The 25450-nt window shown below is 34.8% G+C and overlaps 5 protein-coding genes and 1 pseudogene across 6 annotated transcripts in view; 3 read left to right on the forward strand and 3 right to left on the reverse strand.

Annotated features, from left to right (window-relative positions):
- LOC104742418 (probable translation initiation factor eIF-2B subunit delta) overlaps positions 1 to 2020 on the forward strand; it is a 5139-nt gene extending 3119 nt beyond the window's left edge. The window contains exons 4-7 of the mRNA XM_010463420.2: positions 533 to 1277; positions 1377 to 1476; positions 1560 to 1614; positions 1707 to 2020. Coding sequence (XP_010461722.1) covers positions 533 to 1277; positions 1377 to 1476; positions 1560 to 1614; positions 1707 to 1769 — 963 coding nt within the window. The 3' untranslated portion in view covers positions 1770 to 2020. The remainder of the gene's footprint in view (positions 1 to 532; positions 1278 to 1376; positions 1477 to 1559; positions 1615 to 1706) is intronic.
- Positions 2015 to 3301, reverse strand: LOC104742416. Its single transcript, XM_010463419.2, has 4 exons — positions 2948 to 3301; positions 2716 to 2837; positions 2412 to 2600; positions 2015 to 2251 (listed from the first exon to the last, which is right to left on the reverse strand). Exons 1-4 carry the CDS (start codon positions 3176 to 3178, stop codon positions 2131 to 2133), a joined length of 663 nt encoding a protein of 220 aa, XP_010461721.1. The 5' UTR covers positions 3179 to 3301; the 3' UTR covers positions 2015 to 2130.
- On the reverse strand, positions 7334 to 10957 carry LOC104742419. Of its 2 annotated transcripts, none has more exons than XM_010463422.2 (7): positions 10686 to 10957; positions 10259 to 10481; positions 10003 to 10126; positions 9547 to 9887; positions 8477 to 9218; positions 8132 to 8328; positions 7334 to 7714 (listed from the first exon to the last, which is right to left on the reverse strand). In XM_010463422.2, exons 1-7 carry the CDS (start codon positions 10772 to 10774, stop codon positions 7628 to 7630), a joined length of 1803 nt encoding a protein of 600 aa, XP_010461724.1. In that variant the 5' UTR covers positions 10775 to 10957; the 3' UTR covers positions 7334 to 7627. The 2 variants fall into 2 exon arrangements, with proteins under 2 accessions (XP_010461724.1, XP_010461723.1); XM_010463421.2 differs by having other exon boundaries at positions 8132 to 8334; positions 10686 to 10955.
- On the forward strand, positions 11359 to 12066 carry LOC104742420 (annotated as a pseudogene).
- LOC104742422 (endoglucanase 5-like) lies at positions 12679 to 16156 on the forward strand. Its single transcript, XM_010463426.2, has 8 exons — positions 12679 to 13073; positions 13632 to 14045; positions 14178 to 14264; positions 14378 to 14542; positions 14630 to 14917; positions 15008 to 15332; positions 15424 to 15474; positions 15556 to 16156. Exons 1-8 carry the CDS (start codon positions 12861 to 12863, stop codon positions 15894 to 15896), a joined length of 1884 nt encoding a protein of 627 aa, XP_010461728.1. The 5' UTR covers positions 12679 to 12860; the 3' UTR covers positions 15897 to 16156.
- LOC104742421 (nucleolin 1) lies at positions 16053 to 19464 on the reverse strand. Its single transcript, XM_010463425.2, has 14 exons — positions 19344 to 19464; positions 19166 to 19214; positions 18665 to 18825; positions 18406 to 18579; positions 18223 to 18318; positions 18035 to 18127; positions 17854 to 17940; positions 17632 to 17748; positions 17473 to 17514; positions 17276 to 17361; positions 17080 to 17200; positions 16895 to 16995; positions 16638 to 16808; positions 16053 to 16545 (listed from the first exon to the last, which is right to left on the reverse strand). Exons 1-14 carry the CDS (start codon positions 19368 to 19370, stop codon positions 16239 to 16241), a joined length of 1632 nt encoding a protein of 543 aa, XP_010461727.1. The 5' UTR covers positions 19371 to 19464; the 3' UTR covers positions 16053 to 16238.

Consider the following 25450-nt stretch of genomic DNA (forward strand, 5'->3'; position numbering starts at 1 on the left):
AAGTGACATGTAAAATCATCTGAATGCTTCCCTTTTGCTAATCTTTAGGCGAAGGAAAAAGACATGCAGATGAGTCTGTTGAGGCTAATCCTGGCAAGGCTGCTAAAAAGCCTCAACCAAAGAAAGAAAGACCTCCCATCTCATCCTCTGTTTCTGAAAAGACAGCTGTAGCAGTAGAAAAAGAGAAGAGGATGGATGTCCCTCAGACACAAATGCAGTATGATGATAAAAGCCGAGTGGATAAAGCTAAGAGGCGTGCTGTGGTTGAACAGACCGAGACCAAGAACAAAGTTGAATTATTTCTCCATCTTCCTCAATACGAACGTGGCAGTCAGCTTCCCAATTTAAGCTCCAATTTTTTCACACTTGATACCATACACCACGCAGTCTATAAGGTATAGCTATTTGTTTAGATGTGTGGCTGTGAAATGTTTGAATGTTAAGCTTTTGAACTGGAATCCATAAGAGTTTGAAGTAAAGCCTAGTGGTTTATTTCTTCAAATGACATACACATGTATTTTGTTTATCTTAGGTGGGTTTGCAACATTTGGCTGGAGATATATCTGGGGACAATGCGAGATGCATTGCCATGCTCCAAGCATTTGAAGAAGCTATAAAAGATTACACTACACCTCCTATGAAAGATCTGACCATGGACTTGACAACCAAAATCAACGGTTATGTTTCATTCTTGATAGAATGTCGTCCACTTTCCATGAGCATGGGAAACGCAATCAGGTTCCTGAAGAACCAAATCAGAAAACTACCTGTAAACCTGTCAGAGCCAGAGGCAAAAGCTTCCCTGTGTTCGGACATTGGACGGTTCATAGATGAAAAGATAATTCTTTCAGACAAGGTAATCGTACAACACGCCGTATCAAAAATCAGAGATGGAGAGGTTCTCCTCACATACGGATTCTCTTGTGTGGTTGAGATGATTCTCTTATACGCTCATGAGATTGGGAAAAAATTCCGTGTAGTGATTGTAGACGCACGCCCAAATCTTGAAGGGAAAAAGCTACTCCGCAGACTTGTGAGCCGTGGCCTCGACTGTACCTACACTCATATAAATGCCATTTCCTACATCATGCGTGAAGCGACACGAGTTTTTCTTGGGGCTTCATCAATCTTCTCGAATGGAACTCTTTACTCGAAAGTTGGTACAGCTTGCGTTGCAATGGTTGCAAACGCATTTAGTGTTCCTGTAATTGTGTGTTGTGAAGCATACAAGTTTCATGAAAGAGTCCTACTTGATTCAATCTGCTCCAATGAACTTGGTAATGTTTCACTCGCTCTTCTTTGTACCTCTTGTTGATTAGTCATTTGCTCGAAATCAGATTTTAAATAGAGATTTGCCTGTGCGGAAAATTTTACAGGGGACCCTGATGCCGTAGCCAACATACCATCATTTAGTACCAAAGCAAAGCAATCGAAGATGATGGACAACAACAAAAACCTTCAGTTCCTGAATCTAATGTAAAGCGCTTTTTAAAGTGGTTTTGAAAAGTCATCTCAAACCTTCATCTTAGTTTCTCTTAATCTTTTTTTTTTGGTTCCAGGTACGATTCAACACCTTCAGAATATATATCTATGATCGTTTCGGATTATGGAATGGTACGCATCACAAACATTACTGTGTCCTAAGTTTATTATTATGTCTCAATACAGTGTCTGATACAATTTGTCGCTGTGTGTGTGTAAATTAGATTCCTCCGACAAGCATACCAGTGATTGTACGTGAATACAGGAGAGAAAACTTGTTGCTATAAAAAGGTAATGTGTTTAGAATATTAGCATACAACATATACAGATGCAGTTTACGGAGGAGAGAAAAGCTGAGTATTTAGCACAAAATTATAATCATTCTTCTTTATATCTCTAATGATGAATTTTGCATTTTGTTGGAAAATTGTTTACCATTTTTACTTGAGATCACTCGAACCAAACTTTTGGACGAGGGTTTGAAAAATTGTTCATTGTTTAAGAATAATGTGATTGGAAATTTGGAATGACTTCTTTTTTTTTTGTATTCGATTAAACTTTTGTATCTTTCACAAAAAAAAAAAAATGATAAAAAATGAGAGTAAAGTTTTGCTTTTTCACTTTACGTCTCAAATAAATATAGTTAAACTATGAAACGAGACCGAATTGGTCTTTGGATCTCCTCCGGGGCCTTGATCTCCATAGTATCGCATGAGGACTCGGACATAACCTGTACGGCACTTTAGGTGGTGTCGGAATCTCAGGAGCCCTGTTTCATTCATTCAAAGTTCCACTTTTTATTATTTATCAGAGTCAGTATGAAAATGTTTATAATCAAAAATATCTTGGGAAACTGTTTCACCAAAACAGGGTAGTTTTTTTTAGTGAAAAACAGAATTGGAAACAAAGAAAGAGGTTAGGAATCTTACTGTAATCCGGAGATTTCAATTTGGGAAAAGTCAAAATTGGTTAAACTATCTGAGTCTGATGTAGCTGTCCTCTGTGAGGTCTTGTGTCCCTTAACCTTTGCCGGCGTCAACTGTTCCGGTGAAGGTTGCTTTATAGCCATCACTTTGCAATCAAAATGTCTTGATACGTCAATCCCACTCATTGCCCATCTACGCATTTTATATAAAGAGACATAGAGACTAAATTACTAAGTCGTAAACTGTGGGGTTCAGAATCTTTAAATTGTGACCCCGGAACTATTGAATCGATCACAAAGGTACCTACCTGTAAAGAAAGCTGTTCTGATGGAGACCAACGAGAAGCATAGAAGCACCAATCTCTTTCAAAACTTGAGCAATCATATTGCCATCATCGTCTCCTTCTCTCACGATGATCTCCGTATGCGTCTGTAAAATCACGATCACAAGGTTAAAAAAAAACACAAAGCTAATAAATAATTCATCAAGAAAATTGGAGTGAACTCTCCGATCAAAGATTCATTTTTCTCCCCACTCACGTTGAAGAAAGAGTCGCAGATTTCGCGGAAAGAGAGTGCGAGATGGTATCCGCAGCGGCGGAGATTACGCGCCGCCGTGGATTTCTTTTTACGCGACGGAGGAGGGGAGAAGACGTGGAGGAGGACTATGACGTCACCTTGACGGAGGAGGTTGTGTAGTGCCCATTGTAACGCCATCCTCGCCGCTTCTTTGTCTTCTACGACCACCACGATCCTCCGTACATCTCCCATATACTTTAAATATTCTCTCTCTCTCTCTATTTTTTCTTTCTAGGAATTGGGTTTGGTTTAGTGTCGTAATTCTTGTGACTCTCTCTCTCTCTATGTCTCAATATGTGTGTAATGTGTAAATAATAAAAAAAGTTGGAATTGTTTTTGTAGTTGGAGAATAAATAAAAGTGGGTCAAATTGGTATGAAATCATGGACCGTGTTTTTTTATTATTTGGGATAGAGTGTATGTATGTATCGCATCTTTACACTTTTAGGCAAGATTTTCATTTTAGTCTTTTACCATATCTACATATTGACCATAGGTTTCATCAATCACTGTGCTGATCTTAGAAATCATTGTTATGATAAATAATTTTGCTTTATGGACAATTATTAGTAACATTCTATGGCTTTTCAATTATATACTTCATCCCCTTCAAATTAGTTGTTGTTTAAGGTTTTTTCATGTATACTAAAAATATTTATATTTTTTTTAAACCATTATTAATGTATTGTTTAATTTAAGATCAACAATTAATCATGTAAAAGAATAAGAATAATCTTTGTTAAAAACATTAATAAATAAATAAATAAACTAATTTTTAAACGGAAATGTATTTCTATTTAAATTTTTTTTTATCATTTTCTTTCGAAAAGATTGGTTTTCATGTTAGTGTTATTACAAAACTATAATTAGTAGATAGATAGATACATTAAATGCAATTTGAGAAAGGCAAACATGAATTTTTATTGGATGTGTTGGTGCTTAAACCCGCGTCTATTAATGTACGTATCACAATACATTAGTATATCACAACTAGAAGAAAACAATCGAAATCATTTATAATTGAAACATTAAATTTGTTTTAATATATTAATAGCCTAATAGGTATAACTTGGTAAGGTAGCTGAAGAAAAAATCTTAATAACAATTAAGCTGCTGTGTTGAGCAATTAACATGTTTGGTAATGGTAGGACACAAATTTTCAACACCAATTAATATAATGTGTCAGTCAGTAAACGAAAGAGAGTAACACGAATTAACAAAAAAAAAATCGTGGGATAAAAAGAATTTCAATAAAACCAAGGGGTCAAAACCTAATAAACTGTATAGTTTTTTTTTTTATTTAAAGTCTAATATGAACAACGCGCGCTACGATCCAAAGTCAAGTAAATAGACTCAGTAAACTCAAAAAAGGTAACGCACGAAAAATTCCGTGTCAGCAGCTGACAGAAGCATATGACTTCCACATGTTTTTTATTACACTAAAACTGTAACGAATACGAATCTAACCCAACCTGCCCATTCTCGTAATTATTCGTGTTTTTAAGGTAATAATACGTTACCACAAATCCGTAAAACTTGAGCCATGAATCCGGAGATGGTCCACATAAATTACTTTTATATAAATAGCAAAAGTATTCATGCATATATGCTATTACGAATTTTTATTTTTGATTTAGAGAGTGTTACTATATTATTTAAGGAAATAAAAAGAAGATAGTGGGAGTGTGGGACGATGACGAGAGGAAATGGTTTGGTTGTATCTATGGGATCGACTTGTGCTTGTCTTTTCCAATCCCTGGTTTAGGAAACATCCGCACACTTAGAGAGTCTCTTTCTAGGTTGGAATAATCAAAAACTTATTCATTCTTCTTATCTTTTGGAGATGTCAAGTCATAGAAGAAATATATAATGCCAAAAAGTTAAGAGAAAATGATTCAATAAACGTCAATATATCACATCCTTCAACATTATGAGATGGAGTATTTTTTTTTTGGGCAATGTTAATGCCTTCTGTACCGACCCTGATCACCTAGTGTAATGAAATTTCTTTCTTTTGCGTACTTTAGTTTCTTGATTTTGTAAGTAATTATGTCGTCGATGTAGCATATTATCGGATACACGTAATTATTAGAAACTTAAAATTCTCAAGGTTTTTATCTTTTCCACCTATTCATCACCAGATTTGTTAATTTAACTTTCTCATGAGATATTTCAACCCAAAAAACTAATACTAGAGGACGTTACCAACACAGAGTGTGTTTTTTTATAAAAAAAACAACGTTACTACCAACAAAGTTAGAAACTTAAGCATGGCTTTTAAATAGTTTGTCCTTTTGTCGACTGAGTGTAACAGTGTTAAAAACCGATGAGGAAACGCCGATGAGCATATGGAGACGGTGGGGTCGTTTTGAGAAGAAGCATAAAGGAAGAAGAAACATTAAATGTCGTCGTTTTGAAAGAAAGAATTTGTTTCTTTTCTTTCTCAAAACGACGTCGTTTCTTATGTGGCTTCCACGTAAGCAGCCGTTAACGGTTTTTTAACACCGTTACGGTTTGTGTATGATTCAACACAGTTTTACAAGTTGGGGTAGTGAATTTGAATTTTATTTAAGTTAATGTATGGATTTATTCATTGTTAAAGTTGGGGTAGGAATTCAACATACCCCAAGTATGTGGTATGAAAATACCGATATAGTTGATGAACGTTGTGCTATAAAATATCCATGCTCTTAATTAAGTCTATGAATTTGATAGATTCCGGTACAAACGGATCATATGTGTAACAACATAGATTACTTTTTTGAGGAACCAACAAATAACTCGGAACATATGAATGTTGTTCAAGTTTCAAATTTTAACAAAAGCAGAATGGAATTCTAACAAGGACAAACAAGATAAGTTTATAGCTTCATACTTCTAGTTCTAGGTTATTAATTGTTCGACCATGCTATATGTCGCTTAAAACGGGGTTTCTATGATTCTCAGGTTGCTTCCGGGGTGTTGATAACGTCTGGAGTCTGGACTAGAGAAGCTTTAAACGAAGTTTTATGGAAAAAGGTATTAAAATCTAAAACTTTAAGAACCACAAATGTGTTAACATAATCCATAAACTTGAGCCACGAATCCGGAGATTGTAGCCACTTTATTTTTATTTTCGTTTAAAAAAGTATTTTAAGGAAATAATATGAAGATAGTGGGACATGACGCGAGGAAATGGTTTGGTTGTATTGTATCTATGGGATTTTTACTTGTGCTTCTCTTTTTCATCCTAATTCAGGATAAATCCGCACACTTGAAGTTTCTAGTTGGAAAAGTAAAAACTATACTATCTTAGTTATCTTCTGGATTTATAAAGGAACAAATATTTTCAAAAATATAATACCAAAAAGAAAGGAAAAGGATTTTAATACACGGATTTTTTCTTCTGGACGAACAGGATTTTAATACACGTAATCTCACATCCTTGTCCTACAAACTGTGATGGTTTACATTGGTTTAGTAAGAACCGGCAATAATTAACAGGGATTTTATACTTGTACTTATCAAGAGATGGGCAGATGGTTTATATACGTACTAGTTTCGATTCTAGCTAGAAACTTAAACCCCTCAAAATTTTCATTATTTTCGTTAACTAGGAACTAATGCACGAACTGAATATTTTTTTCTATAAATTTAAAATTTCAAAATTGATTTAGGATTATAATGTTTAATAATTGTATAATGTAAGTTTTTAAAGTTAATTGGGCTAACATTTAGGGTGTTTTTTTTTTTTTTTTTGTAGAACTGTGAATTTTCATTAATGAAAATAATTGTAACGATTACAATAGCTTAAATACAAAAGATACTTCTTGCACAAAAAATTTAGGGTGTTTTTATAATATCGTTTGGTGTATAGTAAGATTGTTTGAAAGTGTAGTTTAATGTATATAGCACTTATTGAGATAGATCTTTCAGCTTTCCATTCATTCACTGTGGAGGGAGAGAAATGGAAGACACTATGGGGAACCTCCTCTTCCATCTCGACACCTTGTTCGACGACTTGATCAAGATGTTCGGAACATGGTTTACTCGATTCAGCTTTAACGAGATGACAAGTTTGATTGTTATATGTTAATTTGGCTTGCTTCACGATGACACTTTTGTCTCTTAATTTCTTTGTATTCTTTAAAACATAAATCATTGATGTAAAATTTTTGAAAAACGCTATTGCAAACCGTATTTTTTTGAATAAATTTTACATTATTCAAAAAAACAAAAAAAAAGAATTGTGTAAGTTGTAATTTGTGTTACGTGTGTAATCAATCTGAGTTAGCTAATATAAGGCACATTAATCTAATTTTTAATGACACCAACCAATCGAGGCCTTTTATAAATTACATGGATTAAATAATGAAAGTGCGCAGGCCAATAAATTTATAATGAACCGGGCCTCCCAGTGCCACAAGCCAAGTGTGACTTCGAAAGAAAGTTAGTTATAGGACGAAAGGGTCAAGACCTCTCCTCTCTCTCTCTCAAATGGATTTTGCTTCCCCAAATACTGAAGTTGATTTTGTTTAGATATTAATTTTTTGAGGAATCAACAAATAACTCAGCACAATGAATGTTACAGTTCTTCAAGTTTCAAATTTCTGGATGCAGTGTAGACAGCTCAAGTTTTTCTCAGGTACAAATCGTCTGTGGCTCAGCTTGAAGATCCTCCGTTCAGTTTTCGTTTCTTGGGTGATGGCGATTTAAATAGGTTCCGAACAGATGTTAATGGATCATCAACCTGACAGCATCACATCAAGAACCATCGAAGACATTAGAAGTTGGATTTTTATGAAATAAGAATATAAATCAAAGAATATACATGGTTCTAGTTCTATACGAGTTGATAATTTATTCCATTTACAGAGTCAGAGCGAAGCCAGAAAATATATCAAAACAAGAATAAAGTCATGCGTTATGGAATTGTAAGAAGGAAAAGGAACTAAGTTGCACCAAACCAACAATAGTTTAAATAGCTTTGTGCTTAGTTTGTGGGTTATATTAATTGATCCTACTATTTGTTGCTACAAAGGGGGGTTATATGATCTCATGTTGAGAAAACATGAGAATAGTTACAGGTGAGTTATATCTTCTCATTTGTAATAGCTTTCTTCCATATTAACTAATATGTGTAAGAGAATTGAGAGGAATGTGTTACCTTGAAGAGGGAAGATGGTGATGGTGATGGTGATGGTGATGGTGGAGTCTGACAAGCTCCTTTATGGCGTTGTAACGCAGAAAGAGTTTGTCGCCATCCAGCGCCTTTTCTACCCGTTGACCAGATCCAAGGACAGAAATGTCTATGTTGCTTGATTGGATCAAATTCCATCTGTTTGTTTGACGTCAGTGACGTTCCTGTATCTTCACACAGAAAGATGTGTATAAGCATAGTTTAGCTGAACAATTTCTCCTAATGGGAGCTTTCAAACAATTAGCTATGAGCATAGTCTCATTAGTTTGGATAACAATTACTGCCTGTAAAAACTCAGTCTTAGCAAATTACCTGCAGTTGCATCCTTTGGTTTGTTGTTTTCAGGAAGATTTGATCTTACTACCATCATTTGTTTGTTGTTGCTTTGTAGTGCAATATCACTCTCTATATCAGTTGAGTTTCTTCCTCCATCAGCCTTCTCTCCTATATCATTCACCACTTTATGGCTATTTTGTGTAACATCACCGGTGTTCTCTGCAGTTTTACTCTGTTGATCCTGAATTGAACTGACATCCCCATGATCATGATCTCTGGAGTAAGAAGCAAGTCTTGACCTCAAGTTCCTCCCGATAATAGGCAACGATATTGTTGCTTTGAAGTTTTGCTTCGTCGCTGGGGGTCCTCCTGCTATGGTAAACTGTAAGCTTGAAGGTTGTTTTTGAAGGGTACCACCCCTGGGATGTTCATCTGTATTAATTTCGGTATCACCAGTGACTCTACACAACTCTAGTGGTCTCGGAACAGTTGAGAAAACCCATAGACCAACACAGGCGCCACAGAGCTTGCAGTCCAGTACAACAGAACTGGGATCAGAGTTTAATGTGTCAGGAAGAGTTGGATTGTCATTATTCCCTGAATCTCCATTTGGAATCAAGGTTGAATTAGAGATTCTTAGAAGCTCGCGGGTAGCAGTTTCTGGCAGTAAATCAATAGTATCTGTACCCCTAGCAGTCTCACTCGATTTATCTTTGCAGTCCACAATATAAGGAAGTGCCCGCGGTTCCCAGCCAGATAAACTGATAAGTTTTTGTGCCTGCAAATATCAATGCATCAGTATTACTATCAGATGATACAAAATACCAAAAGCCTCTCAGAAAAGATGTCATCCATAGTCAATAAAGTGATCATATGAACAACATTAAATGAATCAAGAAGAAGAAATTGGACAAACCAAAGTAAAATCTATTGATAAAGGCACAATAAACGAAGGATCAACCTATTGTACCAAAATCATATAGGTACCTAAAAAAGAAAAACATGGACATGGAAATGAAATAGGCTGAAACAATAATAATAATAATAGCATTGCAAAGGGCTCTACGTTAACTAGAATAATTCAGAATTTTTTGTGAAGGTCAAACCTGGTAGAAAAGTTGAGCAGGACTTGCTCCAACATGATTGATAAGGGATTCTTTTTGAGAACATTCGGCTGAAGTGTCGCCAGATGCAGGTGATATAGGTCGTTTGAGAAATTCCTCCAGATCTGAGCTCCTCATGTACTCAATGGCTGATGGTGAAATAATAGGCAGGGACAAAAGTCGAAGTAAAGCTTCTGACCGCTCTTCATGTCTATCAACTAAATCTTGCGGTGTCATTGAAGGAAACTCAGAAAGCGTTTCTTCGCATGAATTATCTATCCATGGACAAAGTAATTTGTGTCCACTATCCAACTTTAAGCTGAAGACAGATGCCGCTTTCTCCACTGAAAGATCACATAGAAGATATCCAATTGCAGTGAGGACACGCCACAAAACCACTATATCAGAGTATCCGTTGCATAGAGATGATTTTACAAAAAAAAAACATGTTAACCATACCTTGTTGCTTTGACCAAGAAGATGGGGCTGAAAAATAAAGATGAGCTCCACAAGATTCACAAGCTATAGAATCTGCGTCATCATTCACCCACCCTCTCCTCGCGCAATTTACAGCACTAATAACCTACCACCACCACACACCAAATACATATAATCAGCTGAAAATTTCATAACGAGAACATACCAACCACCAGATCGAAATGACTTGAATGCTAATGGAAGAAAAATGTCGTTTAAAAGGTCACAAGAAGCAGACCTGGGGCTTGGCGAACCATGTCATTGACTTAAAAGTAGCTAGCCTCCTCATAAGATCCCCTCTATCCCATGGCCTGCAAAGACCAGACGGTGATGAACCCGCAGCTACTTTCAAAGCTGAAGACCTATCAATGGTAGCTAATCCCGTCTTTGGCTCAACCAATGCTAACGCAGATGAAGGATTTGGACGCTTCCTGCCTCTTGACTGTTGCTCTGCAGATGAACTACAGAGACCAAACGAATACATAAGCTGATGCAGAATCATAACATGAACACATAATTCACAAGCTCTGATGCAAAAAAATATCACAAAATCAACCAAGTTCTGAGGTTAAGCAATCTCCACACTCCAATCAGCGAAAAACGATTCTGGAAATCTGAAACTAAGATACGGGAAGATGAATCGATCCATGAAATAAGAAACCGACCTGGTTGAGGAAGAAGGAGGCTGAGATTTCGATGGGGTAAAGAGCTTGTCCATGATTTGGTGGAATCTCTTCTCCGAGTCTTGTGCCATTGTTTATCTTCGAGAAAAAACGCAGCTTCGTCTTGCTTGTCTTCCTCTTCCTACAATCCTATAAACCCTAAATCCTTACAGATTCGCCTCCGTCTTCTTCGTCGCGGCTCAGGTGAACGAACGAGTGGGTTTAGATGGTGGTGGCGACGGAGTAACTCCAAAACGATGGGATCTCGTGTCGTTTTAGTCCTCTTCTGACTCAGCAAATCCAAAAACTATAAAATATTTTAGTTATTTCGATGAATAGTCCCTATATTCTTAATTAGTCTAAGTATCACCCAAACATTTTTAAATTAGCTTCAAAAGTCCAAAAAATACAAAAGTTCATCAAATTAAACTTTACGAAATTAATTCGAACAAATCTCAGGAAAAAAAAACAGTTTTTTCTTAAGTAGTTGACGTATTTCTTTCAAATTTAATTCAAATTTCAAATAGCAATAAGTCAAAACAATATCTAGTAGATATCCCTCAAGTTGTGGACAGGCCAAACGAAACGAACAAACCTAGCTGCAACTCTCTCTCTCACACTACTTAAACTCAAACCTCGATATTAACATTTTCTCCAAGAACTTATCAGTCAGAAAGAAAAGAAAAATTCAATGGGTTCACAAAAGACTGTTCTCCTTTCAATCTTAGGATTGTTTTACGTGGTTTCACTTGTGTCATGCACTGAATTTGAAGCTGGAGGAGAAAATGGTTGGATCATACCACAATCTAGTAACCAGAGTGATATGTTTAACCAATGGGCTTCCAAGAACCGGTTTAAAGTTGGCGACACTATCCGTAAGATTATATTATGCTTTCTTCTTTTATAACTTATCAATGATCATCATCGTAATGCAGATTTTGACATTTGTTTTTGGTGTGGTGTGGTGTGTAAAACCACAACGATACGGTTTTCAAATTAGACCGACCAGGTTTGTTTTATTTCATTAGCGGCGTCGCGGGCCACTGTGAGAAAGGTCAGAAAATGATCATTAAAGTCATGGAGGTTGAGCCTACGCCGCATTCTCCTCCACCTTCTTCGTCCCTACACTCTTCAACTCACAAGAGTAACCACGCCGTGAGGAAAACGAGTTGGTTCATTGGTGTCGGTTTAGTTACAATTTCGATTTGGGTTTTGACGTCTCTTAGTCTTGTGTAGTTTTGGTTTTAGACTTTTTATTGTATGGAAGGAAAACCATACGACTAGGTTATGTCGGTTCACCCGTGGACTTTTAATCCGGTTTAGGTTTTAGTGATCCATTTGGTTTTTTGGTGACTTCACAGCTATAAAATAAATGAAACTCTTCTCTTATTTAAAAGTTAAGTATCCTGTTGACAAAAAAAAACAAAAAAAGAGTTTATTATCCATTATATTATAATTTTATTAACTCCTAGTTTTATTAAAATACAAACGTTTCACCTTCTTTTGATCATATAAATTTATCATATTTTTACACTTGTTAATTGTTATAACGAAATGGAAGTGACAGTTTGATACGCCCAACCATGAAACTGTACAATTTTTTCAACAAAAACTTTAAAAACATCCGAACATACAAATCAACTGAAAAACGAAAAAAAATGGGAATGCAAGTTGTGGATACCACGAATGTTACTTGTCCGTTGACACCTTAACAAAAATCAACCAAAATATTATTCTTAAGCGTTTAAAACCTTATATTAAAAACAAGATACGGATACATTAATCTATTTTTATTCATAATAGATGGTCAATATCACATACATCCAACGGCTAATAAGAGATGCACGTGGTTTGTCATAGTTGGTTCAGCTTTTATACACAAAAGTCTCGAGGTACAACGTGAGAAGCTCTAACAAAACGTGAAGGTCACAACTATTATCAAAGGCATGTACAACACACACGAACACAAATAGAGACAAAGACAATGATTGTTCAGACAAGTTTCGTACCTATTTGATTCTCCACAATTCCTCTCTCTCACCAAACTCACATACACAATTTCTCTCTTTCTCCAAATGTTTATATAAATACACCCACATATAGACCTAACTCGCATCACAATTGTGAACAAAGAACGTTTCTTAGGAGAGAAAACTTAAAACAAAGGTTGAGAGAGAAATGAGGAAGTTTGGTGTATCATTTTCCGGCGTGAGCCTATTACTGACCGTGCTTCTAGCAGCAGCAACCGCGGCAGCGGAATACTATAACTACGGAAATGCTCTTGACAAGACCTTTTTGTTTTTTGAGGCTCAGCGATCAGGAAAGTTGCCAGCTGCTCAACGTGTCAAATGGCGAGGCCACTCTGGTCTCAAGGATGGTCTTGCTCAAGGCGTAAGTCCATCATATACACACATATTAATAATGTACTAGTCAGATTCATATTATCTAAATCTTTACAAAAATAATAGTTCCCGTTAAATATCATTCGACTAGGATATGTGATAGACTCCCTCCGTTTCAAAATATAGGATGTTTTGAGTAAAACACGCAGATTAAGAAATGACTACTTTAAAAAAGTTCAACCAATCATAAACAAGACTACATAATATAAAGTATTAAACTAATATAAAAGTTACATAGAAACTTGAAAACATCTTATATTATGAACAAAAAAACTTCTCTAAAACATCCTATATTATGAAACGGAAGGAGTAGTGGTTTGTACTTGTGTCGTTAATGTCACCATCATAAATATGAATTTATAAGAATAACATTAAAATTAATATAAAGATATTAACTGAAAAAGATGTAAAATGTACAAGGATATGTTGTCATCAAGACAAAATTTGCTAGATTTTACTTTGTAAGACCCTCGAAAGTGCTAATTCCAATAAGAAAACATCATGTAATAAAATGAAATTGAGGTTTTGTGTGTGTGTGAATAAATAGGTGAGCTTGGAGGGAGGATACTATGATGCAGGAGACCATGTGAAGTTCGGTTTACCAATGGCCTTTGCAGTGACAATGCTATCGTGGGCAGCGGTTGATAACCGGAAAGAGCTATCCGCTTCGAACCAGATGCAACAGACATTGTGGTCAATCAGATGGGGTACTGATTACTTCATCAAGGCTCATCCTCAGCCAAATGTTCTATGGGGTCAAGTTGGAGATGGAGAATCAGACCATTACTGTTGGGAACGAGCAGAGGACATGACCACTTCAAGAACAGCTTATAAGCTTGACCAGTACCATCCTGGCTCAGACTTAGCCGGTGAAACCGCTGCTGCTTTAGCTGCTGCTTCCTTGGCATTCAAGCCATTTAACTCCTCTTACTCTGCTCTCCTCTTAAGTCATGCCAAAGAGGTTCGTTTGTGTATTTGTTCAACCTCTGCTTATTAACAGCTTAGGTGCAATGGGATTCTGTTACTTGTGTTATGAACCCGGTTCGGTTGAGATTCTAAACATTGTGAAACTTTTGTTATTGTGTGTTTTCAGCTCTTCTCATTTGCTGACAAGTACAGAGGACTATACACTGATTCAATCCCAAATGCAAAACCTTTCTACATGTCATCTGGTTACTCGGTATAACACTGTTGATCTCTTAACATTTTTCATCATTCATCTCTCCAATTATCTTCTTCCATTGAATGTTGTTCCAATACTAAAATGTCTCTCTGTTGGGTAATATCTTAAAGGATGAGCTTCTTTGGGCTGCGGCTTGGCTACACCGCGCTACCGGGGATCAGTATTACTTAAAATATGCTATGGACAATGCTGGTTATATGGGTGGAACCGGCTGGGGGATGAAAGAGTTCTCTTGGGATAACAAATACGCCGGTGTTCAAATCCTTCTCTCCAAGGTATAATCTTCCGGTTAGTTCAAGAATGTTTTCTCGCGGTTTCAAGAATACTAATCTTGATTCTTTGTTTCATTTGTGTGTGTATAGGTCTTGTTAGAAGGGAAAGGTGGTGTGTATACTTCGACATTGAAGCAATATCAGACGAAAGCTGACTACTTCGCTTGTGCTTGTCTCAAGAAGAATGGTGGTTACAACATTAAAACAACAGCTGGTGGGTTAATGTATGTTCGAGAGTGGAACAATCTTCAATATGCATCTGCGGCTGCGTATATTCTCGCAGTCTACTCAGACTATCTCTCTGCAGCAAATGCTAAACTCAATTGTCCTGATGGTTCGGTTCAACCTCAAGCGCTTCTTGACTTTGCTAGATCTCAGGTCATTCTCAAATCCTCCTCCCAAGAAACCAAAACAGTTTCCTTGTTGGTTTAACTCTGCTAACTGAGTTTTTTTTCTTTTTGTTTGCAGGCTGATTACATTCTTGGAAAGAACCGTCTAGGAATGAGTTATGTAGTTGGCTATGGACCGAAATATCCAATCTGTGTTCACCATAGAGGCTCTTCAATCCCTTCAATCTATGTTCAACGTTCTTCTGTGAATTGTGTACAAGGATTTGATTCTTGGTACAGAAGGTCTCAAGCTGATCCTAATATTATCTATGGTGCGCTTGTTGGTGGACCGGACCAGAATGATTACTATTCCGATGATCGCTCAAACTACGAGCAATCGGAACCAACTTTATCTGGAACAGCTCCACTTATTGGCCTATTCGCTAAACTCTCTGGAAACTTAGGTAAGTAAACAATAAACCTTGATCATGTAGTCTTTTAGCTTTACTATCTTATGATCCATGACTCATTGAGTAATGTAATGAAATTTTGTAGGATCTTATGGAGGAGGATCATCTAAACCTTATCAAACTACAAAACCACCAGGTTTGATCTTTGTCTACTAACAGCTTTCCAATGCAACTTTTATACAGTGTCTGATTCTCATTTTCTCTGAAACTGTCACAGCTTCATCGTACACAGCAACACCAACAACATATTATAGTCCAAAACAATCAGGTGCCCAAATCGAGTTTCTTCACTCGATAACTACCAACTGGATGGCCGGGAACACAAGATACTACAGGCACAAAGTGATCATCAAGAACAATTCTCAGAAGCCCATATCAGATCTCAAGCTTAAGATTGAAGATCTCTCAGGACCTATCTGGGGATTAAAACCAACGGGACAAAAGAATACGTACCAGCTTCCTCAATGGCAAAAGACTTTGAGAGCAGGACAAGCTTACGACTTTGTCTATGTACAAGGCGGTCCTCAAGCTAAAGTCTCAGTTTTCAGTTACAACTAATTCATTTTACTATTTCTTTTTGTTTATGCTTTTGAGTGAAAGATGTGGAAGTAGCCAACCAAGTTGAGACTAATTCTGAGAAATGTAAATTTGTGTCCCTTGGGAGAGAATGTTAGTATACCTAAACAACTGGATCGTACTGAGGCTCATATAAAGAAGGACGAATATAATAATTAGATTTAACACCCAAAGCACTCAAAATTGAGCTTAATTTAACATTCAGACAAAAATTTAAGGTTCTGACAGAAACGAAACTAGAACAAAAAAGAAACAAAACGATAAAAGGATGCCAAGTATCACAAGTTAACAACATAAGAAGAGACTTTTCTTCTACAGAAGCTTCTACTCGAAATCGCCGAAGGTAGTCTTCTTACCTGAGGGAGTAAAACTAGGTCTTCCACGACCACCGCGGCCGCCATCTCTACCTCCTCTGCCACCACTGAAACGACCACCGCTGTTACCAAAACGACCACCACGGCCGCTGTCTCTACCTCCTCTACCACCCCTTCCACCATTACCCCTTCCACCAAATCCACTAGAGTTATCTCTCGGTCTAGGCTCATCAACTACAAGACCCCAACCTCCCATGTCACTTCCATTTAGTTCCAACGCCTTCTCTTTACCTTCTGTAAACTCAACGTAAGCAATTCTGAAAAGAAACATTTATGTAGTTAGCATCTAAAATTTAACAGATAGAATTCACAAACTGGTCACACAGATAAGGAGGACGAAATCACAAACCCTTTGGAAGCACCAGTTTCACGCTCTGTGGGAACAGAGACCCTTGTGATCTCACCGCATGAACCGAAATGTTCCCTCAATGCGTGCTTGATATCTTCCTCAGACTGAGAAGAGTCAAATCCCTTAACGAAAACAGTTTGACCATCACCACCACCACTTCTGAAGTTGTTGCTATAATTTGCAGAAGAGAGAATATAATCAACCAATGAAACAATTTTACAGAAACAAATCTCCAACACATGGAAAAATTAACCTACCCTCCGCTTTGAGGAGTGAATGCAGGTCTCTCGCCTCTCTCTTGAGCAATATCAAGACGAATCTCACGGCCGAGTAAAGGTCTACCATGTAATTCCAGAGCCTAAAGTACAACAGACGTTAATCAGCAATCAGTCTCAAATTACTAATAAAATATTTTTATTCAAGAGTTAAAAACGACTCTCACCTTCTGTGCTTCTTCCGCAGAAGCAAACTCAACATGGCCAAATCCCCTGAAACTTCCATCTTCTCTACTGGTAGAGAATCGAACATCAACAACTTCACCAACTTCCTTGAAGAAATTCTCGCTGCAAATGAGGATGAGACATCAGGTCATGAAAACTTTCACCAAGAGAAGAGAGATCAAAGGTCAAAGAACTTACACATCTGATCTTTCAATATTGAAAGAGAGATTGGCAGCAAAGAGTGTCTTTGATCCGCCAGCAGCAGGAGTGGATGGAGTCTTTGGCTAAAAATCAAAGAATTGCATGATGCACAAAATTAACATCAAAATAACCAAACAAAATCAGGTTACAATATTACAATATATAAAAGATACTATCAGAAGGATCTCCATTACCTGTTTTGCACTTGATGCATCCACCATTTCTACATCGGAGCTCTGTTTTAGTTACAGAAAAATATAAATAATATTAGTAACTTGCAACAAGAGATAGAATAATAAGCTTCAGTAGCTAGCCTCCATAGATATTAAAGTGCAAGGAAACATTGCTCGTACCTTTTTCATTGGGGTTTCTTTCTCGTCTTCACTTTCATCTTCCTCAGATCCGCTGGAATCATCACTACTGCTCTCCTTTTTAGCCTTCTTCTGGGCAGGTTTCTCATCTTCACTTTCCTGAAAATATCAAGACCCATGAATGAAGTCAATTACAGAAATATAAAGAATGCAAAGCTGCTATAAAGTACCACAAGAAAATCAAATTAAATATGTTAAGCCAACCTCCTCAGAATCTTCATCTGATGAATCGGAGCTGCTTGCAGCCTTGGTAGCTACCTTAGCAGGAGCTGCCTTCTTGGCAGCAGGTTTCTATTTTCATAAACGAAGTAGTTAGAGATCCATTAGAAAATATAAAATAATATTCAAGTATAAGATATTACAAGTATGAGAAAAAAATTATCACCTCATCCTCAGATTCATCATCTGAGTCTTCGTCGGATGAAGAATCTTTAGCAGCTGGCTTGGCACTCTTAGCAGCAGGTTTCTTTTCAGCTTCCTAATTATTTTCAATTAGTAAGTTAGTTAATTATATAAGTTTTCGCACAAATTACTCTAAAGGTGCATCTATCTTCTATCTTATGAGGTCCTTACATCATCATCAGATGAATCCTCGTCAGATGAACTCTCTGCCTTGGCCTTTACAGCGGCTTTCGCAACTACAGCTGGCTTCTTTGTTGCAGCAACTTCCTGAAATTTTTAATAAAAAACGAAGTCTTTTAGACGCAGCTCAAATGATAGAAGCTTAAAAATTCCATAACATATAAAGAAATTAACCTCGTCTGAAGAATCCTCCTCAGAAGATGAGTCATCCTTAGACTTCTTTGCAACAGTTCCGTTGGTAGCAGCAGCCTTCTTGGTTGCTGGCTCATCGTCTGAAGAGTCGTCAGATGAGTCATCACTGCTTGAAGCAGCCTTGGCAGCAGCCTTCTTGGCCGGAACTTTCTTAGCCTGACATATATTAGATATGGTCAGAAATCACACTCAAATTCAATACTCAGACCAACAAATAAATCAAAGACAGAAGTAGTTATACCTTCTCCTCTTCCTCGGAATCAGAGTCTGAGGAGTCAGAGCTCTCAACCTTCTTCGGCACCTTCTTCTCAGATTTCTCCTTCTGGACAGCAGCAATCACGTCTTTCTTCTGCTTCTTAAGGCTCACTTTGGTATCAACATCATCCTCAGGCTCTCTCTTACCTAAAAGAGAAGAAACAATCAAAATTATTAAAATCAATAACAGTTCAAAACTCAACATTCAAATTTAATCTCAACACTAAAGGTTTCAAATTCAGGATTCACAAGTCAATATACTATAGAGAGCGCTCATTATATTCAAGCAATATATATTCCCAAACTAATGAATAAAAAGGTCAGAGCTCATATACGTTCAGGAGTTAGGCAAATCAAACAACTTATTCCAATAGCCAGCCATAGCAGAACGAGCAATATAGATATTAAAAATGAAAACTTTCAAATCAAAACTAGCTGTGTAGCAGAGGGCAAAGCATCTGAGGTACAAGGAAGCCAAAGTTTATACCTTTCTTCAAAGGCTTAGTGGCCTTAACCGCAGCAGGAGCTGCAACAACCTGAAAATCCAAAAGAAAACAAATAAAATCTCGTTAAATACGCAGGACCAAAACATGAACAGAGATTCAAAACAGAGTAAGAAGAAGAAGAAGAGAGAAGGAAGCCATAAAGGGGGAGAAGAAGGTTACCTTGGTGGCGGATTTAGGTTTACCCATGGAGGAACTGAGAAAAGAGAGAGAAAGACTGCTAGGTTTTCGAGAGAGAGAGTAAAAGAGAGGCGAAAAACCCTAGACAGCTGCGTGAAGATATTTTTCTTAGCTTAGGGTTTTAGAACATGTATTTATACCCATTTTGATTCAGGTTTGGGGGCATAAGGGTCTTTTTTGGTTTTATCATCTAACGGTTGTCTCTTCGCGCGGATTATTTGATCTGTACCGTCCACGTGGAAAATATCTAATTTTTCTTTATTTGCTAGATATTTTTATATTTCGTATCAAGTGGCAACGGTTAGAAATAGGTCAAAGCGGAGGAGTAGAGCGCCTCCTTTTCTCTCTGTAATGGGCTGGAAGTTTTAGTGGGCTTTTTAGCAGGTTCGGGTTTTAGTTAAAACATGATTTGTGTGTCTTACTTATTCATTTCTGTCCAGCTTCTTTCTTCATGTTTCCGGTTTTTTTTCCTAGTACAAAAAGAGAGAACCTTAAAAATCGGTTTTGTGTAGTAAAAGTACAAAAATATAATGTGTAACATATAAATCAGATTAATTATTTTATAAAACTACATTATTTCAAAACATATTATTTTAAAATCACTATACAATTTTATGTTTTTCTAACATGCATTTTGTAACTTAGATAAATAATATATTCGGCTAATTTGATAATTATGTTTATGGTAATCATCATGTTTCCATGATTTGCAATGAGTTCAAATTACTTAGGGTTTCCGTTGTTCGTAAAATCGATTCGGCTACATTTGAAAAGTAGCGGTAGCTTTTTTTTTGTGTGCCTATTATGGAAACGCTGATTTGTCAAAAATTCTATTACAACGCTTGATTTCAGTTTGTGGTATTGCTTTCAAATGTCTGAGATTTCCCCTGATCCGATTGAAGTCATCAAAGAGTTTTTCTCCCAAAAATATGTGCGCTAGATACACCCGTTGAAGATTCTCTACTCATTCCTATTTTTCAACTAAAAAGTAGTCAAAATCTCTTGAAATCAGTTTTTTTATAAGTAATTGTTAAGTTTGAATAATGGTGGATATTAGATGATTTTACATAAATTCTTAATTGAATAACAAGAGATTCTAAACTATTTTAAATCATTTCAAATAAATATCATTTTCAATAACTTATGATTTGCAAAGAGATTTTAAATCACAAGTTTAATAACAAATGTTTTTTTTTTAAAACCAAACTAAATTTCAACCCGCGGTACACTGCGGGTCTATATTTTTTTAATTTGTTTATTATTTGAAAGTTATATTTGACTTTATGTAAAATTGTGAGAAACAATTTAATTATTTCTTCTTTTTGGTTTTTGTGCATGTAAATGTGAGTATGGAATACGAAATTGTGCTGTCTCTAGATTATTAGGGTTTAATAATTTTAACCTGCGGTACACTGCGAGACGATTCATTTAAACTAAAATATAAAACTATAAGCTGCATTTGTTTAATTTTTTTGTTTTATTTAGTGTTTAAAATTGTATAAGTGTATTTTGATAGTTAATATTAGGATTTAACCCGTAGTATACCGAGAACCAATTTATTTTTACATAATCGTAATTTATTCAAGTTAATTAAATATGTCTAATATTTTAATATTGATAAATACTTTTAATGAATAATTTTGTAGCACCAAGATAATGATATTTCAAATTTACATTAATACTAATCCAAACCCATGAAGCTATATAACCCGTGAATTTGAATGGTAGACCAAAAATAAAATAAGAGGTATTGAACCCTGAGAAGAGTAAACAAAAAGAGGGGGAGAGACATTTATAAAGCATAAAAACTTTAAATGTCACTACTGTGGACTGTTTTTCATCAGCAAAAGAACATAGAGGTCGCAACCTTATCATTCAGTTGTGGCATGGGAGACAATGAACTGCCCCAGATTCGGTGATCCCTCCATAGCTTGAAGAAGTTTTAGACATCTCTACATATTTCATCACAGTTCTATTTGTGCAACTTCCAAATGAGCATAGCAAAGAGGTGCATTTTTTATGTTTTGTTGGTGATGTTAACTTGAGAATAGGGGTCAACATTATTTATAGGCGAGAAATTAAGTTGAATATGTCCACCTTTTCATGCAACAGATTGAACGCATTAGCAACTAATTAGGGATTTAATATTCGCATAATATATATATATGAATATGCCAAGTTTATATTATTAGACTAATTTTGATTAATTTTGAGCCATAAATTTGTTTCTTTATACGATTTTGTATATAGAAATTCAGGAAAATTATATTATATAATTAAATGTGGTGATTAATTAGGAATATAGAAAAACAAATGTAGCTGATTTATAGGCTCCTCATAAATTTATATTTTGAAATCGATTATTATAAAATCTTGTAGAGATATTTTAGAAGAATGAAAATGGGAAATTATATTTCAGATTTAATAGGGAGATAAATTAGGAAATCTTTGTTTTTTGTTAATGGAAAACGACTAAATCAATATTTTTGTTTTATAGTTTTATTTTTAAAAATCTCTAATTATAATGGCATGAGATGTAAATATATATCAACTTCAAGTCTTCTTAGCCAAAACTGCTGCAAAAATGTTGTCATGTGTTAATTAAAATATTTAAAATATATTTAAAATATTTATCTTCAACTCCAACTCCAATTTCTATATTTAAAATAGTTATCTAGAGGATAGAAAATTAGGAATGGAGTTGTCACACGTTAAAGAAGGTTGTTTCAATCTCTATATTTTTTCCTAATGATATGCGAGTTTAGTGTGGAAGAAATTTCGGAGGATTAGATTTTGAGTATGGTAATAATTGAATGGAGATTTTGAATTAGGTTGTTTAGATTATTTTAACGTATAGCTAATATTATAGACTGTTTTTAATATTAAAATAAAAAAAAGAATAATGATAATGGCATGTTTGTAAATAGTTCTCAACTTGAAGCCTTATTTGCTAAAATTGCTGTGAAAATGTTAATATAGATTTTTTTTAAATCCAAAATGACATATAGTTTTTTTTTTTTTGTCAACCATTGGGCCACAGGAAGCGGGACTCGATCTCTGGTGTGATGTTGTCTTCTACAATTGGACTTACCTTTTGCTACTGCATTAAGATCACTTTACAACATATAGTTTTTTTAATTGTAAAATCAGAAAAAAAAAACTCTGTCTATTTTTTATTTAGACGTTTGATACCTCGCTTTTTTCTGGAATAAAAGGACTTCATTTATTTAATTTTTTCATAAAAAATATTCTTATGAAAAAAAATCTAAACCGAAACATCTTTTTATATAAATAAAACAATTAAAATAAATCAACATAACTAAAATAATTTAACCCTAAAATTATTTAAATAGACTCAAATACTTAACATTATCTAAATAATACAATTGAAACAAATCAACATAACTTAATAAGTCAAGAAAAGACCCTAAACTTATATTTGAATTTTAAACCTAACATAATTTATAGTTTTAATCATAAAATCTAAACTCTAACCATTTTTTGTATAGTATAAACTTAAACGACATATAATTTCGTTTAATTGTAAAATCTAAACCCTAATTAATCATTCTTTTGTTAATCCAAATAGACATAATTTATTTCATTTAATAGTCAAATCTAAATTGGAGTCCTCCTTTATACACTCCAATGACATATAATCCTACTATATTAATTGAGAAGTACAAATATGAAACTAACCTTAAAATGTGTAAAAATTACATTCAATTACCATTAGAAAAACTTAATTAAAATTAACTAATTAATTAAATATAATTAATTAATTAAAAAACGAAAATTGGGGACACATAAAATAAAATAAATTGTAGAAAAGTAAAAAAAAAATCTATTAGAATCAAAAATAATTTGTATTTTAAAGAAAAAAATTAACAGCTAAGATTTTAAAAAACTAATCGAATAAAATCTATATAACTACAAATTTTATCAAAAAAGCTTTTCGGGTTAAATTTTTTATCAAAAATCAAATATAATAAAATATATAACAGTTCCGTTTAAAGGCTTAGATTTTAAAACTTAATAAATAAAAAAATAAAAGATATAGATATTGTATCTTATCTATTTAAAAAATTATATTTTTCTTTTAGTCACCGTTCTTTAGGAAAATAAAACTAAGTTGAGATTTGAATATATTTAATGTTTGAAGGTGCTTATTATAGACAAGTAAGGGAAGCCACTGAAAAAAACAATGACTTTTGTTTTTTACGAGGTTTTTCAGAACCTTCACTAACTGTATTTAATTGCTCTTTTTACATGTTAGTTATATTTTTTACTTAGTTCACAACTATATCAAGGATTGCGTTTAATTGACAAAGGTTTAAACAGTTTTATTCATTACATGCAAATATTTTATTGACAAGTTTTCAATAAACATATTTAAAATACAAAATTTTAATATAAACAAACTGAATTTTTAATCACAAATCTTTATAAATAACATAATAACAAAATAAATTATCAAAAAATTTCATCAAAAAAAAGTTCAGCCCTCAGTTTTCCGCGGGTTAGTACCTAGTTTTGTTTAATTGTAAAATCTAAAATCGAATCATGTGTTATAAATCCAAAACGACATATAATTTTGTTTAATTATAAAATATAAACCCTAACCCCTCTTTAACAAATCTAAACCGACATATCATTTTGTTTAATTGAAATATCTAAACCCTAATTTTCATTTATACACTCAAACCAACATATAATGTCAGTTAATTGTAAAATCAAAATTTTAATCTTCTTATATAAATTTATAACTTTAACATAAACTTTGTTTAATTGTAAAATCTAAACATAAACTAGTTTAATAAAAAAAGCAATTTGTTTTATTTTTCTTATTTTAATTTTGATTTATTTTCTAAATATAACATTACATAACATATTGTTGTATTTTGAATGGCTAATTAAAGGGATAAATAAAAGAGTATCACTTCTGAACCTAAGAATTTTTCTTTTGAAAAAGTCATATATTCGCTCATAGACATACCCTTATCTAACAGCTGGTATGCTACGTCCGAGAGACTTTATATACTTGTTTACCAATTCTATAAATCATCAAGTGATATTTTTCCGTGTTTTGTCTTCACTCGCACGGTTTTGACAATCATTTTCCGAACATCCATCCAAATTTTACTGCTTAACCATGCTTAAGTGTGGAGTTCTATTGGGATGAAATCTAGTATTACATTATAACCTTGCGTATAGGCGGATGCTAATCTAATTTTCTTCTAAAACACACAATTTTAGGTTTTTCAATTTTAAATTCTATAATTAAAATACTACAACAATAACATTCACAATCACAACCAAAATATCTATAACAAAAAATCTAAAGCCACAACTAGAAGTCTAGAACCAATCAGGCTCATTATCTATGGATGGAATGAAAGCATCCCTAGCGTGGTAAATTGCAATTCCGGAGTAATCGCGGAGACGCAGACAAGACAATACATGACCATCCACACATTAAGGGAAAATTGATCCAACTGGCTTTGACTATCTTTTACAACTATTAACCCGCAACTACGCCCTGAATTACGTTATAGTAGCTATTCCACCTTTTTTGGTGTGGATTTTGTAAGAATATACTTATTGGTTATTTATATGTAAAGGGAGTAATGATCAGATATTTTTTTGTTTTCCCTTCTCAATTGTCTCTTATTTTTAACATAAAACAACCCAGCAACAAGCCAAACAACGAATAAAGCTGGAGACAAGGCCTAATAAAAGAAACTAAAGCTTGAGAGTGATACGGGACAATAAAACCGACATGACTACTCATCCGGAGCCACTAGAAAATTCTACCACCGAACAAAGGAACAAGAAGGCCACATTTTCAATCAATGGAAAGCATGGAAAGAGAAGCAGACGCATAACTACAAAGCTCACAAGCAGTCGTAGGCAAGGGGAAACCGCGAACAAAGAACACAAATATGACAATTAACAAGAACAGACCAAGGAAGACCACCTAATCTTCATCCTAAAGAGTCTAAATCTATAACTTTGCATCCCCACTAGTCACTAGAGGTTAGCCTTACAAGAACAGACCAAGGAAGACCACATGAGAAAAGTGCATATTC

The sequence above is a fragment of the Camelina sativa genome, chromosome 14, assembly GCF_000633955.1.
Source record: "Camelina sativa cultivar DH55 chromosome 14, Cs, whole genome shotgun sequence".
Taxonomy (NCBI): Eukaryota; Viridiplantae; Streptophyta; class Magnoliopsida; order Brassicales; family Brassicaceae; genus Camelina; species Camelina sativa.